Source organism: Prionailurus viverrinus, chromosome E2, assembly GCF_022837055.1.
Source record: "Prionailurus viverrinus isolate Anna chromosome E2, UM_Priviv_1.0, whole genome shotgun sequence".
In the NCBI taxonomy this organism is placed as follows: domain Eukaryota; kingdom Metazoa; phylum Chordata; class Mammalia; order Carnivora; family Felidae; genus Prionailurus; species Prionailurus viverrinus.
Window position 1 is genome coordinate 4,105,751 of NC_062575.1, and position 16,619 is coordinate 4,122,369.

Genomic DNA, 16,619 nt, shown 5'->3' on the forward strand with positions numbered 1-16,619 from the left:
AGGGAGGGAGGGAAGGAGAGAGGGAGAGCAGGGGGAGAGGGAGAGAGGGAGAGCAGGGGGAGAGGGAGGGAGGGAGGGAGAGAGGAAGAGCAGGGGGAGAGGGAGAGGAAGGAGAGGGAGAGCAGGGGGAGAGGGAGGGAGGGAGAGGAGGAGAGCAGGGGGAGAGGGAGGGAGGGAAGGAGAGAGGAAGAGCAGGGGGAGAGGAGAAAGGGAAGGAGAGCAGGGGGAGAGGGAGAGAGGGAAGGAGAGAGGGAGAGCAGGGGGAGAGGGGAGGGAGGGAGGGAGAGCAGGGGGAGAGGGAGAGAGGGAAGGAGAGAGGGAGAGCAGGGGGGAGGGAGGGAGGGAGAGCAGGGGGAGAGGGAGGGAGGGAGGGAGGGAGGGAGAGCAGGGGGAGAGGGAGACAGGGAAGGAGAGAGGGAGAGCAGGGGGAGAGGGAGGGAGGGAGGGAGAGCAGGGGGAGAGGGAGGGAGGGAAGGAGAGAGGGAGAGCAGGGGGAGAGGGAGGGAGGGAAGGAGAGAGGGAGAGCAAGAAAGGAAGGAGAGAGGAAGAGCAAGGGGAGAGGGAGAGAGGGAAGGAGAGAGGGAGAGCAGGGGGAAGAGGGAGGGACGGGAGGGAGAGCAGGGGGAGAGGGAGAGAGGGAAGGAGAGAGGGAAGAGCAGGGGGAGAGGAGGGAGGGAGGGAGAGCAGGGGGAGAGGGAGGGAGGGAAGGAGAGAGGGAGAGCAGGGGGAGAGGAGAGAGGGAAGGAGAGAGGGAGAGCAGGGGGAGAGGGAGAGAGGGAAGGAGAGAGGAGCAGGGGGAGAGGGAGAGAGGGAGAGCAGGGGGAGAGGGAGGAGAGGGAGGGAGAGAGGAGAGCAGGGGGAGAGGGAGAGGGAAGGAGAGAGGGAGAGCAGGGGAGGAGAGGGAGGGAGGGAGGGAGAGCAGGGGGAGAGGGAGGGAGGGAAGGAGAGAGGAAGAGCAGGGGGAGAGGGAGGGAAGGGAAGGGAGAGCAGGGGGAGAGGGAGAGAGGGAAGGAGAGAGGGAGAGCAGGGGGAGAGGGAGGGAGGGAGGGAGGGAGGCAGGGGGGAGAGGGAGAGAGGGAAGGAGAGAGGGAGAGCAGGGGGGAGGGAGGGAGGGAGAGCAGGAGGAGAGGGAGGGAGGGGAGGGAGGGAGGGAGAGCAGGGGGGAGAGGGAGACAGGGAAGGAGAGAGGGAGAGCAGGGGGAGAGGGAGGGAGGGAGGGAGGGAGGGAGGGAGAGCAGGGGGAGAGGGAGACAGGGAAGGAGAGAGGAAGAGCAGGGGGAGAGGGAGGGAGGGAGGGAGAGCAGGGGGAGAGGGAGAGAGGGAAGGAGAGAGGAAGAGCAGGGGGAGAGGGAGGGAGGAAGGGAGAGCAGGGGAGAGGGAGGGAGGGAGGGAGGGAGGGAGAGCAGGGGGAGAGGGAGACAGGGAAGGAGAGAGGAAGAGCAGGGGGAGAGGGAGGGAGGGAGGGAGAGCAGGGGGAGAGGGAGGGAGGGAGGGAGGGAGAGCAGGGGGAGAGGGAGACAGGGAAGGAGAGAGGAAGAGCAGGGGGAGAGGGAGGGAGGGAGGGAGGGAGGGAGGGAGAGCAGGGGGAGAGGGAGAGAGGGAAGGAGAGAGGAAGAGCAGGGGGAGAGGGAGGGAGGGAGGGAGAGCATGGGGAGAGGGAGAAAGGGAAGGAGAGAGGGAGAGCATGGGGAGAGGGAGAGAGGGAAGGAGAGAGGGAGAGCATGGGGAGAGGGAGAGAGGGAGAGCAGGGGGAGAGGAGGAGAGGGAGAGCAGGGGGAGAGGGAGGGAGGGAGAGCAGGGGGAGAGGGAGAGAGGGAAGGAGAGAGGAAGAGCAGGGGGAGAGGGAGAGAGGGAGAGACCTGATGTTTTCTCATGTCTCCTTTTCTTTTAATGGTTTTTAAACAATTTTTTAAATGTTTTTATTTTTATTTTTGAGAGAGAGAGAGAGAGAGAGAGAGAGAGAGAGAGAGAGAGCGAGCATAAGCGGGGCAGGGGCAGGAGTGAGGGAGACAAAAGCAGGCTCCAGGCTCTGAGCTGTCAGCACAGAGCCCGACGCGGGGCTGGAACCCACAAACAGTGAGATCATGACCTGAGCTGAAGTCGATGCTCAACCAACTGAGCCACGTGGGTGCCCCTAATGTCTTTCTTTTTAAGTTTATTTTTGAGAGAGACAGACTGTACTCTTTGTACAGAGACAGAGTACAAGCGGGGGAGGGGGAGAGAGAGAGGGAGACACAGAATCTGAAGCCGGCTCCAGGTTCCAAGCTGTCAGCACAGAGCCCAATGCGGGGCTCGAACTCACAGACTGTGATATCATGACCTGAGCCAAAGTCGGACGCTTAACCGACTGAGCCACCCAGGCGCCCCAATTCCAGCCAATTTAGAACATGCATAGAAGCAAAAGGAAAAAAAAATATTGAGCACAATTCCACCACTTGGAGAATAAACACTTAAAAAATACTAGATTTACCCTTCTAGATTTTTCCATGCACACGTCAGCTCCTGCCCATTGCCTGGGTCCACTGCCTGGGTTGTCTCTCTGTCTGCACCTCAGCCAGGGTCCCCGAGCTCATCTTAAGAGCCCCTTCCCACGAAAGATCTAATGAGTAGAACATTTCACAAGAGATTTCACCGAGGAGGGAGTTCAATCATGTCCCCACAGCAAACAGTTTTCAAACCCACCACAGAACTTTCTCTTCTTCAAATTCCTTGTCCGCCATGCTGCCTGCCACTGAGGGTTCTTTTCTCTTACCTCCTCTCTGTAGGGCCTGTTGTCTCGTTCTCCCAGATCCTCATCCGTCCCTGATGCCTTGTGACTTCTTCCCTCTTTGCCCTCAGCTCCAGCTCTAACCCTGCCCTCAGGGTCCCTGGGACATCACCCAGAAGTTGTGCACATCTCTTCTGCTTACACCTATGACCAGAAGGACCTATGGTTCCCCAATGGAGAGAAATGGGTCTCTTATTCTGGACTGCTGGGGGCCCAGCTCTTTTCAGCCACTTGGCAAAAGGGGACAAAGGCTAGCAATTTCTCCCATGCTTTGCATATTCATGGACATGCCTTAGGAGTGGATGATTGCTGTGCTGGGCATGAAGCCTGTGGGAAGTGGCTTGAGAGTGTGTTGCAATAATCCTTTCCTAACAGAGACCAGAAGACACAAAGTGTGGGTAGGTAGAACAGAGGTTTGAAAAACTGGGAGCAAAGCTGTTCCTGCCTGTCCTGGAGTCAAGAGAACGTTTTGGCTCACCACCAACAGCAAAACTCAAGGAAGATCCTTGAAGGAGGCTTGAGGGGGGGGGGGGGGGCGCCATGATGCCCCAGCTCCCGACCTGGCTCCGCACCGGTAAGCCCTGCGGGGGCAGATGGGCTGTGGCGGCAGCTGGAGTTGGTGGGACCTTTGGGGGCAGTAGTGGGGTGGGGGTGAATAAGCACAGACTAGAACCTTCCATTCCCTGAATACATGTTAGGCACAAGGACGCTTTACACACATTTTCCTGTTTCCCCAAACTCAGTCATCCCTGAACTGCCCAATGAATGACATTGTGCCCTATGTCTGTGACATGTCCCGGGTTTTCACATTAGTATTTTTATGCTCAACTCTATTTTATTATTTAAAAAAGTTTTAAAAATATTTTATATATTTTTGAGAGATAGAGAGAGAGAGACAGAATTCGAGTGGGAGAGGGTCAGAGAGAGAGGGAGACACAGGATCTGAAACAGGCTCCAGGCTCTGAGCTGTTAGCACAGAGCCCGACGCGGGGCTCGAACCCATGAACTGTGAGATCATGGCCTGAGTTGAAGTCGGACACTTAACCAACTAAGCCCCCAGGCACCCCTATTTTATTATTTAAAAAAAATTTAAGTTTATTTATATTTGAGAGAGAGAGAGAGCAAGTGGGGGAGGGGCAGAGAGAGAGAAAGAGAAAGAGAGAGAAAGAGAGAGAGAGAGAAAGAGAGAGAGAGAGAGAAAGAGAGAGAGAGAGAGAGAGAGAGAGAGAGAGAGAGAGAGAGTCCAAGCAGGCTCTGCACTGTCAGCTCAGAGCCTGGCACATGGCTCAAACTCATGAACCCTGAGATCACGACCTGAGCCTGAACCAACAGTTGGACTCTTAACCGACTGAGCCCCCCTGGCTCAACTGTACTCAACTCCATTTTAAAAGATCTGTAAAACTCAGGTATTAGTGGGAAAATCTGTGCCCCTCATCAAAAACAGACCCGAACCGGCCCCAGTTTTCCCCGGTCTTGTTTCTGAGAGGTAGCAGTGAAGCCGGAAGCTATGTTCAGCCGAGAGCACCCGGCTGTGGTATCTTCCAGGGGCTTGGTGGAGAACGAGCTGGGAACTGAGAAGAGAGAGACTTTCTCACACAGGCTCAGTGATACCCTCCTGTCATCATACGACCGGGAGTCACCTTACATCTCTTAGAGAGCTTCTCCAAAATAGTCCTCTTCCCCATACTGCATTCGAGGAATCTGAAAATCAGCCCTGAAGTCCATGCCAAGGCCACTCAGCTACTAAGCAGAAAAGCTGAGCTCAAATTCTGGTCTGCGCAGGGCCAAAGACCGTAATTCTCCATGGAGCCACACGAGGGAACTGAAAGGGTCCGACGTTGGGGGGGGGGGGGGGGGAGGGCTCTGGGGTGGAAACATCTGGAGGCTGAATAAAGGGAGTCATGGTTAGCACGACCACAAGAAGGTAAGTGAACAGTGAATCCCTCTTAGGAAATGTCCGGCAACCTTTTCAGAAGGGCTCTGTGGCCACAGGTTGTCGGTTCCACTCAACCGGTCAGAATGGCCCTCATCTTGCGACAAGTGTTGACGAGGATGTGGTGCAAAGGGAGCCCACATGCTCTGTTGGCAGGAATGCACACTGGTGCAGCCACTGTGCGGAAAACAGTTTGGGGGCTGGTTCCTCAGAAAGTTAAAAACAGAACCACCCAGCGATCATTCACCCCACTTCGGGGCTGTGTGTCAGAAGGAAGTGAGAACAGGAAATTGAAGGGATATCGGTGCCCCCACGTTCATTGCAGCGTTATTCACAAGGCATGGAAGTGACCTAAGTGTCCATCCACCGACAAACGATGGAGGAAGATGCAGCATGTTACATACAAGGGGATGTTATTCGGCCGTGAGAAAGAAAGAAATCCCACCATCTGAGACAACACGGAGGGACCGTGAGGGCATCGTGCTCAGCGAAACCAGTCAGAGGGAGAAAGACACTGGACTGCTTGTATGACCTCACTTGTATGTGGCACCTAAACATGTTGACTTGTTGAAACACGACGGTGGGATGGTGCTTGCCAGGAGCTGGGGGTGGTGGGGAGAGGGAGATATGGATCCAATGGTACATGCTTGCAGTTCAAGGATGAGTGAGTTCTGAGGCTCTAACGTACAGCATTGTGACCACAGATGGCAATATGGTATTACGTGCTTAAAAAAAAGTCTCAAGATAGTGCCCAACGTCCCTGGTGTGTGTGTGTGGGGGTGGGGGTGGGGTGGGCAGAACCACTGTTATATGCTAATCAAACTAGAACACCTATAAGAATGTGCAGGAACATATTTCTTGGGGTCAGTTTGGTCTAGATCTGAAAGTAAGGCCCCCAGAGGGGAAAGGTGGGGGACATACACTTCATCCTTCCAAGTAATACCAATCTTAGATTTCTGAGATTTACTCTGGGGCACCAAGGAGATGACTCATGGCCAACCGTAATGTCCGAGATGCGTTTCGGTCATACCTTGAGGGCAGACAGAAGTATCTCAGCACAAAGGACTGTGTTCTCAGTGTCTAGATGTCCCCTATCATAGGGCAGGGATCTCCCCACCTCACTCCATGTCCTGACTCCTGGGAGCTGTGGATACCTTCCTTTACATGGCAGAGGAGATACACACAGGGTGGCAGGTGGAATTAAACTTATCAGTTGACCTTGAAGTAGGGAGCTTCTTCTGGATTACCTGGGTGGTCACAGTGTAACCGCAGGGTCCTTAAAATAGCAAAGCAGGCAGAGAGGGTGCCAGTGCACCAGCCATTGATAGTTTTAAAGTCAGAGGGAGGGGCGCCTGGGTGGCTCAGTCGGTTAAGCGTCCGACTTCAGCTCAGGTCACGATCTCGCGGTCCGCGAGTTCGAGCCCTGTGTCGGGCTCTGGGCTGATGGCTCAGAGCCTGGATTATGCTTCCGATTCTGTGTTTCCCTCTCTCTCTGCCCCTCCCCCATTCATGCTGTGTCTCTCTCTGTTTCAAAAATAAATAAATGTTAAAAAAAAATTAAAAAAAAAATAAAGTCAGAGGGAGAGGCTGCCATGATGAGATGCTGGCATCTCTAGAAGTTGGAAAAGGCTGGGGAATGGATTCTTGTCTAGAGCCCCAGAGGGAACACAGCCCCAGAGAGACCCTGGGTTTAGCAGTGAGACTGTTTGGGCGCTTTTCTACCCCACAGAACTGCAAGATAATAAATCTGTGTTGTCACAAGCCACCAAGTTTCTGACAATTTGTTAACGGCAGCCATAGAAAATTAACACAAGGTGCAAACCAATGCCCACGCCAGATGGGTTCTTGGGCAGGATGCTGGGACCAGCCGTGAGCGGGACCTCCAGGGTCTGGTCTCAGCGGCAGCACCCGCCCCCCCCCCCCCCCCCCGGGGAGGTCCCTTGAGACAGGGCTCAGGTCTCACGGACAGACGGTTCTCTTGCAGGGCTGTGTGCTGGCCAAGGAAGCAGGGGGACTGACGTGAGTGTTCCTTCAGTTAAACCCTCCCTCTCCTTCGCTCCAAATTCCCCACATCCCTTCTCTTTCCTTCAAGGGGTTTCCTGACAGCAGGCGAGGGCACCAAATCCTGTCCCCAATCTGCTTCCTTCCAGAGCCCCTTCCCAAGCCCACCCTCAGGGCCTGGCCCAGCTGGGTGGTGCCTCCCAGAAGCAATGTAAGGCTGCAATGCCGAACTCCGACCAAGAATGTCAACTTTGCTCTCAGAAAGGGAAATATTCTTTTGGATTTTTCACGATCATCGGCTTCCAAGGAGGGCCTGGCTGAATTTCACCTCACTGACCTAAGAAGCAGCCATGCTGGAGACTACACCTGTGAGTGCTACAGACCAGGGGCCCCGGACATAAGATCACCGCCCAGTGAGGTCATCCTGCTGCTGGTGACAGGTGAGGAGCAGGACGGGCCTGGGGGAGGGACCATAGGACGGGACAGAGAAGGTGGAGAAACACAGCAACAGAATGACTTGGTCGGCCTCATCCAGGGCTCGTGGGGTGGGGGGACCTCCTTCCCGCAGAGTCGAAAGAGGGTGACACCAGGGATCTGTGTCCCACACTCAGCAGGAACCCCCCGTGGGAGAACAAGGGTGAGTGGGGGACACCGGGCTTCTCCCCGTGACCTCGGAGCCTCCTTTCTCTTACAGGAGGTCTCCCTAAACCTTCCCTGCAAGCCCACCAAAGGGGTGTGGTGACCGCAGGAGACGACGTGACCCTGCAGTGCCAGAGGCCAGACAATATTTTCGGGCCCATGAGGTTCGCCCTGCTGAAGGCGGGAGTGGCAGAGCCCATCCGGCTCCAGACCCCAGCCAGCAAGGAGGTGGACTTCTCCCTGCAGACTGTGACAGTCGGTGACGCCGGGAACTACAGCTGTGTCTACTTCCAGACCGGGACTCCTTTCTGGGCCTCACAGCCTAGCGATCGTCTTGAGATCCGGGTGAGAGGTGAGGTTTTTACCATTGGGAGGACCCCAGCTGGATTACCTGCCCGCTCAGGTGCTGCCAGTCTGTCTCCACAAGATTCTGCAGCTTGGAGCAGTCATTTGGGAAGGACTGAGGGAGGGCCAGGATTCTGTGGAATAGAGCAGAGGATCTTCTGCTGAGAGAGAGGGAGCACCAATGGTGGAGATCACATAACTGGAGGCTGGGAGGGGGGCTTTCCACTGTAGGTGACCAACTGTGTTGTGAGGGGGCCAGGCCTGGAGGAGGAGGGATCTGTAATAATTGACCCCCACCCTCAACAGGAAAATAAGATGTAGACACAAAGTCATTGCTGTTCTCCTGGGAAGGGCACAATTCATTTAGACTCAAGTGTGGATGACACCTCCTGGGGTTATACAGGAGGAGAGTCTAGCAAGAAGGCAGAGGAGGAGGGAGAGAATAACAAAGGGTCCAGGAAACATCTTTCCAAGAAAGATTCAGACTCCAGGAAGATCTCAGTTTCATTTTAACCGGGACTCTGGCACTCTTGCCTTTAGCTCAACTGAATCGAGTTTTTCTCTTCCTGCTGAGACTTTTCCTTCTTTTTGAAAGGAATGATTTTTACAAATTATGGCAAAACTGCATAAGGTAAATTTTGCCATCTTAAGTATTTAAAAAAAAATTTTTTAACGTTTATTTGAGAGAGAGAGAGAGAGAGAGAGAGAGAGAGAATCCAAAGCAGGCTCCAGGCTCTGAGCTGTCGGCACAGAACCCGACTCATGAGCTACAAGATCATGACCTGAGCGGAAGTTGGATGCTTAACCAACTGAGCTACCCAGGTGCCCCTTAAGTATCTGCCTCCAGAATGCTCTGTGTCTTGCAACACTGAAACTCTGTCCCCATCAAACAGCCTCTCCTCACCCCTCCTCCCCAGCCCCTGGCACCCACCATCCTACACATCGTCTTAGTCAATCTGACGAATCCAACGACCCCACATCATTGGAATCATTGAGTATGTGTCTTCTTATGTCTGGCTCATTTTGCTCAGAATAATGTCCTCAAGGCTCAGCCACACTGTAGCACATAACTGGGCTTCTTCCTTATTAAGGCTGATAGAGTCCCATTTTATGGATAGACCGCATTTTGTCTCTTCATCAGCTGATGGACGTTTGGGTCGTTCCCACCTATTTGGCTGTCGGCCGGTCACCTACTGGCCATCGCTTCTTCCGGATGTATACTCAGAAAGGGGATGGGGCGCCTGGGTGGCGCAGTCGGTTAAGCGTCCGACTTCAGCGAGGTCACGCTCTCACGGTCCGTGAGTTCGAGCCCCGTGTCGGGCTCTGGGCTGATGGCTCGGAGCCTGGAGCCTGTTTCCGATTCTGTGTCTCCCTCTCTCTCTGCCCCTCCCCCGTTCATGCTCTGTCTCTCTCTGTCCCAAAAATAAATAAACGTTGAAAAAAAAAAAAAAAAGAAAGGGGGTTGCCGGATTATATATTACTTCTGCTTTTAATTTTTTGAGGACCCACCACCCTGCTGTTCTCCATAGTGGCCACACCATTCTACATTTCCACACCCAATGCACACGGATTTCTGTTGGTGTGTTTCTGAAACAGATGTTTTTTGACCCTTGTGTATTAGGGCCAGTTTTGAGGACTGAGTTTGTCCAGGACAAGGGGAGGGAGAGAGGCCAGCAGGAAGCAGGCATCCTCCCGGACGGGGGTACTGAATCCTCCAGGGTTGATATGGGGCCAGTCATAACTGCACAGGGCACTGACCAATGAACCCAGATTCTCCCAAACCACACACGGGGGAGGCATTCAGGGCCTCTGAGAAAAACCACACGGGGTACGAGATTCTGAAGTCAGTGGACCCGCAACTCACTTCTCTCGTCTGTCAAGTTGGGGGGAGAGGGGGACAGTGATGCATACATCTGACCATGAACTTCTGTGAGAAGGAGACATAATAGTAATCAATTATAAAGGAGAGTTGGATGATTGTATTAGTCATGGCACTTGGTTCCAAGTGAAAAAAACACCGATCTCGAAGTGACCTAGAAAAGGTGAGGTCCTTGGAATTAAAGGGGTCATTCAGGGCTGCCCAACCCGGCACTACTAACATTTGGAGTTGGATAATTATTCTGGGGGGCAGGTGAGGAAGAAAAGTGCCTCCTGTGTAACATAGGATGTTTGCAGCATTTTGGATCTCTACCTACTCCACGTTCCCTTTCCCAGCTGTGACAACCATGGTGTCTCCAGACACTCCAGACGTCCCGCAGGGGGCCAGACTGTGCCCGGCCAGACACAGCTGGGATCCAGAGCTAGTGAATCTTGGGAAGCATGAGGATACCACCTGGCTTCACAAACTAGAACGAGGGACTGGAGTCTTGCCCAGATTCTCTTCCTCTCTGACACTTGTTTGTGTCTTTATTGTACCTGTTTCATTCTCTTTTAAACTTTTTAAAATGTTTTTATTTTTGAGAGACACAGAGCGTGAGTGGGGGAGGGGCACAGAGAGAGAGAGGGAGACACAGAAGCTGAAGCAGGTGCCAGGCTCTGAGCTGTCAGCGCAGAGCCCGAAGTGAGGCTTGAACTCACGAACCGTGAGATCATGACCCGAGCCAAAGTCAGATGCTTAACTGCTTTATGGACTGAGCCACTCGGGCACCCCTGTTTCATTCTCTTTTAGTGGGGACCAGTTCCCTCTTTGGGGCAGAGATCTTGGCTTTTAAAGCTGAGTTTCGTAGCTCATAAATTCTACTCCTGGAGAAGCATCTGGCTCTCCTTCCCAGAACAGTTCAAAACAGACAGATAGACAGACTGGGGAGGGCTGTGAATAGTCCTGGTTAGCTCAGCCTCTAGATCGATCCTAGGAAATGCTCATGGAAGGATGCCACTCAAGAAAACCCAGCACCATCCAGGGAGACTGGAATGTAGGAGGGTAATGAACAGTTCCTAAAAGAATGAGAGTCGCTACCCTTTGATCCGATCCTATGGGCTGAAGGTCTGTGTCAACCTCCCCCCCCAATTTCATGTTGAAATCCTGACCCCTAACGTGACAGCATTAGGATGTGGGGGCCTTTGGGAGGAGCTTAGGTCATAAGGGCGGAGCCCTCATGAGATCAGTGCCCTTCTAAAAGAGACCCCAGAAACTCCCTTGTCCCCTTCCTCCACGTGGGGCTCTAGAAGTCTGCCGCCCAGAAGAGGGCCCTCCCTGGACCACGCTGCCCCCCTGGTCTCGAACTTCCCGTCTCCAGACCTGTGAGAAAAAGGTATCTGCTGTTCATCGGCCCCCTAGCCTGTGGCATTCTGTTAGAGCAGCCCCAATGGACTAAGCCGACGAGGGAGAGGTACGCCCAGCAAGTGTGTTTGCTTCAGAGTCACAGACCTCCGAACAGAGCAAGAAAATCCCAAGGTCCGGAGCCCATCGGCCACACGGGGTAGAGGAGAATGTTTGTCTCTGCCCCCTGCTGGGGCCATGGAGCCCAGGAGTGAGGCAGGGAATTCTCACATCTAGGATTCACCTGCTTCATGCTGTTTTCTAGGTCAGCGTGAAGGACATTCCATGTCCCCTCCAGGGAGAAGTAAGGCAACTGGGGGAAAGGGGAGAACAACCACACAACCAAGGATGGGCACCCGTCACTTGGGTACATGGCCCCACCATCTGCAAGTGTGTGTACGGACTCTTGAGTTGCAGATAATTATAACCGCTTGGATTTGGGCTGGGGCCAGTACCTAACAAGCTACCTGCCTACACATTCCTTAGCTTCCCTCTGTCTCAGCTTCTGTATCTGTCAGGGGTTGATAGTAGTACCTACACAAGGGACTTGTGCTTGGGATTTTGAGCAGTTATTTTACCTAAATCCCTCCTAAACTGTGTCCGGTGGACAGCAAAATATTATCTAAGGATCTGCCATTATTATCATTATGAAACACCCAAAACTTCCTCCTCTGACTACTGAAGCAGCTTTATCAAGAACTCCATAACTCAGGGGAGACTTTCCAGGAAACAGAGAGCCTGCATATCCCTCGGAAGGTACCAGTAAATATCCTTATCGTTATAATGAATGATAAATATTAGTGGAAAATTCCACGACCTGTTAAGGGCTTCCTGGTTCTAAAAAAGCCCATGGGTGCGTGTCTGTGTCTTTAACTCAGTTCAACTGTATGTGACACGGTTAAGCACCGATGAGATGGTCTTTCCAAAACAGGATGATAAAACAGAACGGAAAGAAAAATACCACAAGCTAGATTGGCTCTCTGTAGGAGGGGGAAATTTTACATAATTTTGGGTTCTTCCACAGCTGGTGAATCATTTTTTTTTTCCCACTTCTTTATTTATCCTTGGCATATGAGGACACTTCTGAGTTTCTTCCTCGATGGTCATAAATATTGCTGCTTCTGACATGAATACATCAGTGACAGGACACTTCACCAAGAAGGACCCGGGAAGCTGTTGTGAAGTTCAATGTCGACTTTCCTGTCTTCCTTCAGCCACGGTTCCAACCCTGGCAACTGTCGCCAAGGGCAAGACTGAGGAAGAGAGGAGGACATCATGGCGGGGAGGGGGTGTTTGGCAAGCAGACGACTGGGCACAGGTGCATTGGCAGATTGTTGAAAATGGAGCCCGAGGGTTTCCCTTTGGGATCCCCCAGAGCCTTTTACAAACCCTCACAGTTTTACGCGGCTCTTGCAGGGGCCAGAACCGTGAGGCTGCAGCTACACCCCCGTGTTTGACTTGTGGGGACGTGAGCGTCACCTGACTGGCCAAGGGCAGGAGGCGGGGAGAAGGTGGGCGGCAGGAATCCTGACAGAGGACAAGGAAAGAGAAGTCCCTCACTTTTGGGTCACCTCTTATTTTCCTCAGGCCACTGGTTGTCCGCTGGGGGCGATTTTGCCACTCGGCAGAGTATGGCAACGTCTGAGACAGTTTTGGCGGTCACCGCTGGGGGTGGGGGATGCTTCTGGCATCTAGGAGGTAGAGACCACGGATGCTTCAAAACACCCTACGAGGCAAGGACCCCTCCCTGCGAAGAATCATCTAGCCCCAAATATCAGTGGCGCCCAAGAGGAGAAATCCTGCTGTAGACCCACCGTCTAGTTTCCAGTTAGACACCAGAGTTCTTGCAGGGAGCTCACAGGTGGAGACCATACTCCCCTCCAATTCCTGAAGCCTCGAATTACTTCAACTACGTGCCCCAGACCAGTAGCTGTTTCAGAAAATACTTACCAGTGATACTGGCATCACCTGTCTTCCTTGAAGGCCGCTTGTGATGTTTGGGTTTTTTTTTTTTTGTTCTCCCTTTATTCCGGTTTGATTTGTCTCCAGGCTCCCAGAGATTTCTTCGGAACCAGACCCCAGGGTTTCGTGGGGTTTCCTCGTCATTTCCGAAGTTGGAACAAGACGAGTGCAGTCTCTGGTTCGGAGGAGAGCAGAATGCAGCTGGCGGTGGGGGAGGCTGAGTCGGCAGGAGGAGGCTGGGACAAACGGTGTCCCACCTCCTGATGGTGTGGCTGTGCAGGGCAGAGGTGAAGAACCATAGGCGGTACCACAGGGAACAGAGGAGACAGTGGCCAGGAGTCCGCAGGCTTCCCACGCTTGCCTTCTCTGAAGTGTAAGGCTGAGGGTAGGGGTCGTGGCTGCAGGCTCGAGGAGGCGGGGCCAACACAGCTGTGGATGATAAAGGCAATGAAGAGTCATGTGGTGTCACATCAGTAGAGCTTTGTGAAGCTCGGCTCTGCTACTCACTGGCTGTGTGACCCCGGGCAACTCTGGAGCCAACAAGCTAGAGACCCCGGGAAGAGGTGATGTCGAGTCTGAAGGCAGCCGGAAGCTGAATTCCTTCATCCTCAAAGGAAATCAGTCTTGTCTCCTTGGACCTTTGACCGATTAGAGGAGGCCCACCCATATGATAGAGCGTAATCTGCTCCACTCAAACTCTACTGCCTTAGATGTTAAACACATCTTCTTTTTAATGAATTGACTTAAGACTGCATTTGCTTTATTTGACTGTAATTCCAGTGTAGTCAACATAGAGCGTTATATTAGTTTCAAGTGCCAGCTTCCTGGCCACCATTCTAGGCTCGTATTAGATCCAAACAACTGGGTACCGCGGCCTAGTTGAGTTGACACATAAAATTAACCATCACACCCGCCCACATAAGAGTCTTGGGGTCCTTGAATGGGGTCTGGACATTTCTGGAATACACTCACCTTCTCTTTCTGCATTCCATCTTACTTGTTTCCTAGCTAAACATAAAACTCACAAAAATTTCCCTCCAGAAACCAGCAAGACAACGGATGAGGATTAGCTTTCTTTTGGGGCACCTGGGTGGCCCAGTCAGTTAAGCGTCCGACTCTTGATTTCAACTCAGGTCACAATCTCACAGTTTATGGGCTCGAGCCCCGCATCGGGCTCTGCACACTGTGCAGAGCCTGATTGAAATTCTTTCTCTCTCCCTCTCTCTCTGCCCCTCCATCACTCTCTCTCTCTCTCAGAATTAAAAAAAAAAAAAAACAAAAAAAAAAACCTAAAAAGAAAAGAAAGAATTTCCTTTCTTTTGAGAAATCTGAAAAAGTACTATCTAGTAGAAATAACAGTCAAATAGCAGATAGTCACGTATCTACCACCCATAATTATACTTGTTCACATTTTGTCGTATTTGCCCCAAAGCTGTTTTCTTTCCACAAGATAAAAAAAAAGAAGTCCTTTTTCTCTCTCAACATTACTTCTGTTATTTTTCCCCTTTCCAGAACTTTCCGCCCTGAAGTTGGTGTTATTTCTGTGCAGGTTTTTACACTTTTACTACATAGACATGCCTTTGTAAACACAGCATAGAGTTTTACATTCTATTTACAATTATTTAAGTTTAAAATTTAACTATAGGGGGCACCTGGGTGGCTCAGTCGGTTGGGCAGCCGACTTTGGCTCAGGTCACGATCAGGTCTGTGAGTCTGAGCCCCACGTGCTGACAGCTCAGAGCCTGGAGGCTGCTTCAGATTCTGTATCTCCCTCTGTCTCTGCTCCTCCCCCTCTCACACTCTGTCTCTCCCTGTCTCTCTCTCTCAAAAATAAATATTTAAAAAAATAAAATAAATAAAATTTAACTCTAGAATTCTCTCTTCTAGATAAAACTGAAAGGAAATCACCCAAGGGAGCAGAAACAGGACTCGGTAGGAGCACAGATCTTACGTACACTCATCCACGCGTGGGATGAGATATCCTTGTGATGCTGTGAACTGTCCACACCTGGGAAAGTTCTCAAGGATGTCTGTCTGTCTTGTGGTGACGCCTGAATGCTGTGGCTCAGTGCGAGGTCTTTCGAGGTGGGTAGGATTAGGGACGCAGCCCTGCCTAGTTACCTGGGCCACTTTGGAAAGGGAACTTCAAATCTCTGATGCCCCAGCTTCTGCATCTGTGGTATAGGCATCACTCACTCTGTCGCTCTCCCAGGATACTTGTGTGAAGAGAATGTCGTGAGAGCTCCAGCAAGTGGTAGGAATGTGATCGACGGGAGACACAGTGAGGTGCCTCAGTGCACACTCAGGGAACCACTGACCCTCTCACCTACTATCCTCTCCCCAGGGACCACGGGGATTTTTTTTCCCCCTCGCTGTGGTCTTTGCCCTTCTCTTCCTGCTTGGAGCCTTCCTCATCTACAAATACACCCGGTGGGGCGAGTTCAGGAAAACAAGGGCTAAGTACCTGGGAGGAAATGGGAGAAACAGAACGGGAAAGTAACATCACAGGGTCAACACTGTCTCTGTCTCTTTCATCCCCAGGGGCGGCTCCCGACAACATGACCAAATGGTAGAGCTACTCAGCAAATCCCATCAGCCCATACCGAACCCTTCCCCCACTATTGCCTTGACCACTCAAGACCCCCTTTCTTACCTGAACCTTTCATGTGCCCCCGACCAGCCCCGATGATCATCCCCAAGTGTCTCTCCACGTCCTCTCTTCTCATGACCACCTTCCACTTCTCGCTCAAGGTTCTTCCCTTGGATCCTCTCCTCGTGGACCACACTGTCCCCAACCACTCCTCCTCCTCAGCTCTCAAGACTTTGCTGAGCACCTGAATGACGTGGGGACCCTCGTGTGGGGTGTATGAGCGTGGAGGAGGTGGGGGGGGGACTTTGGTTTACACATGATCTTGCTGGGCGCCTCACCTCCGCCTCCCCGCAAGGATCCTGACATCTCGCTCCAATTCCCTTTGTCTCCGGTGCCTCACTGTTTCTCTTTCAGCTCCTGCTCTTCTGAGGAAAAAGTGGGGACAAGTAATCAGCCCAGGAAAGAGAGCGATGGTGGGTACACGTGTGTGTGTATTTGGATGCGTGTGGTGTTCTCAAATAAGCATGTATATTTGAGTGTGTGTCTGTGAGTCTGCACGTGTAGGTGTGCAGGGATATATGTACGTGTGTGAACACGCATATGCATGTAGAGGTACGTGAATGTGTGTGCATGTGTATAGACGTGCATATGTTTGTGTGTTGTGCATGCACACGGGTGTGGTTTGCACGTCTGTTGCACGTGAATGTGGCGTATGTGTGTGTCACGTGCATGCCTTATTTGTGTGTGCACACACACGTGCGTGCATGTGTGTGAGAGGATGTATAATGTAAATGTGCATGTGAGTGGGATTGTGTGTCCAGAGTTAACCCCTGGGGCCTGGGGGTGGAGCAACAGCAGGACCTTTTCCCTCCCAGATACAGCCACAGCCACGATGAACTGCCCTCCTGCGTCGGTGAGTGTCCCCTGCGGACATTTCCCATCCCCTCCTTGTCCCAGGCTCTCCGTTCCTCCTGCCTGTTTTGTCAATGGTCTGGGCTCCCGCGTCCATCCACCGCCACCCTCACTCTACACTCCAGGAGAATCTGGTCTGAACCCTTCTGTGCCTTCTCTGGCCAGGGGACCTTCATCCCATGTCCTTTCTGAGGACATTTTCCCAGGTGAC

The 16,619-nt window shown here is 52.5% G+C and overlaps 1 protein-coding gene across 1 annotated transcript in view; it reads left to right on the plus strand.

Annotated features, from left to right (window-relative positions):
* The first annotated feature begins 3,306 nt into the window (after positions 1-3,306).
* Positions 3,307-16,619, plus strand: part of TARM1 (T cell-interacting, activating receptor on myeloid cells 1) — a 30,294-nt gene continuing 16,981 nt past the window's right edge. The window contains exons 1-3 of the mRNA XM_047837242.1: positions 3,307-3,341; positions 6,851-7,141; positions 7,396-7,692. Of these exons, the coding sequence (XP_047693198.1) occupies positions 3,308-3,341; positions 6,851-7,141; positions 7,396-7,692 (622 nt within the window). The 5' untranslated portion in view covers position 3,307. The remainder of the gene's footprint in view (positions 3,342-6,850; positions 7,142-7,395; positions 7,693-16,619) is intronic.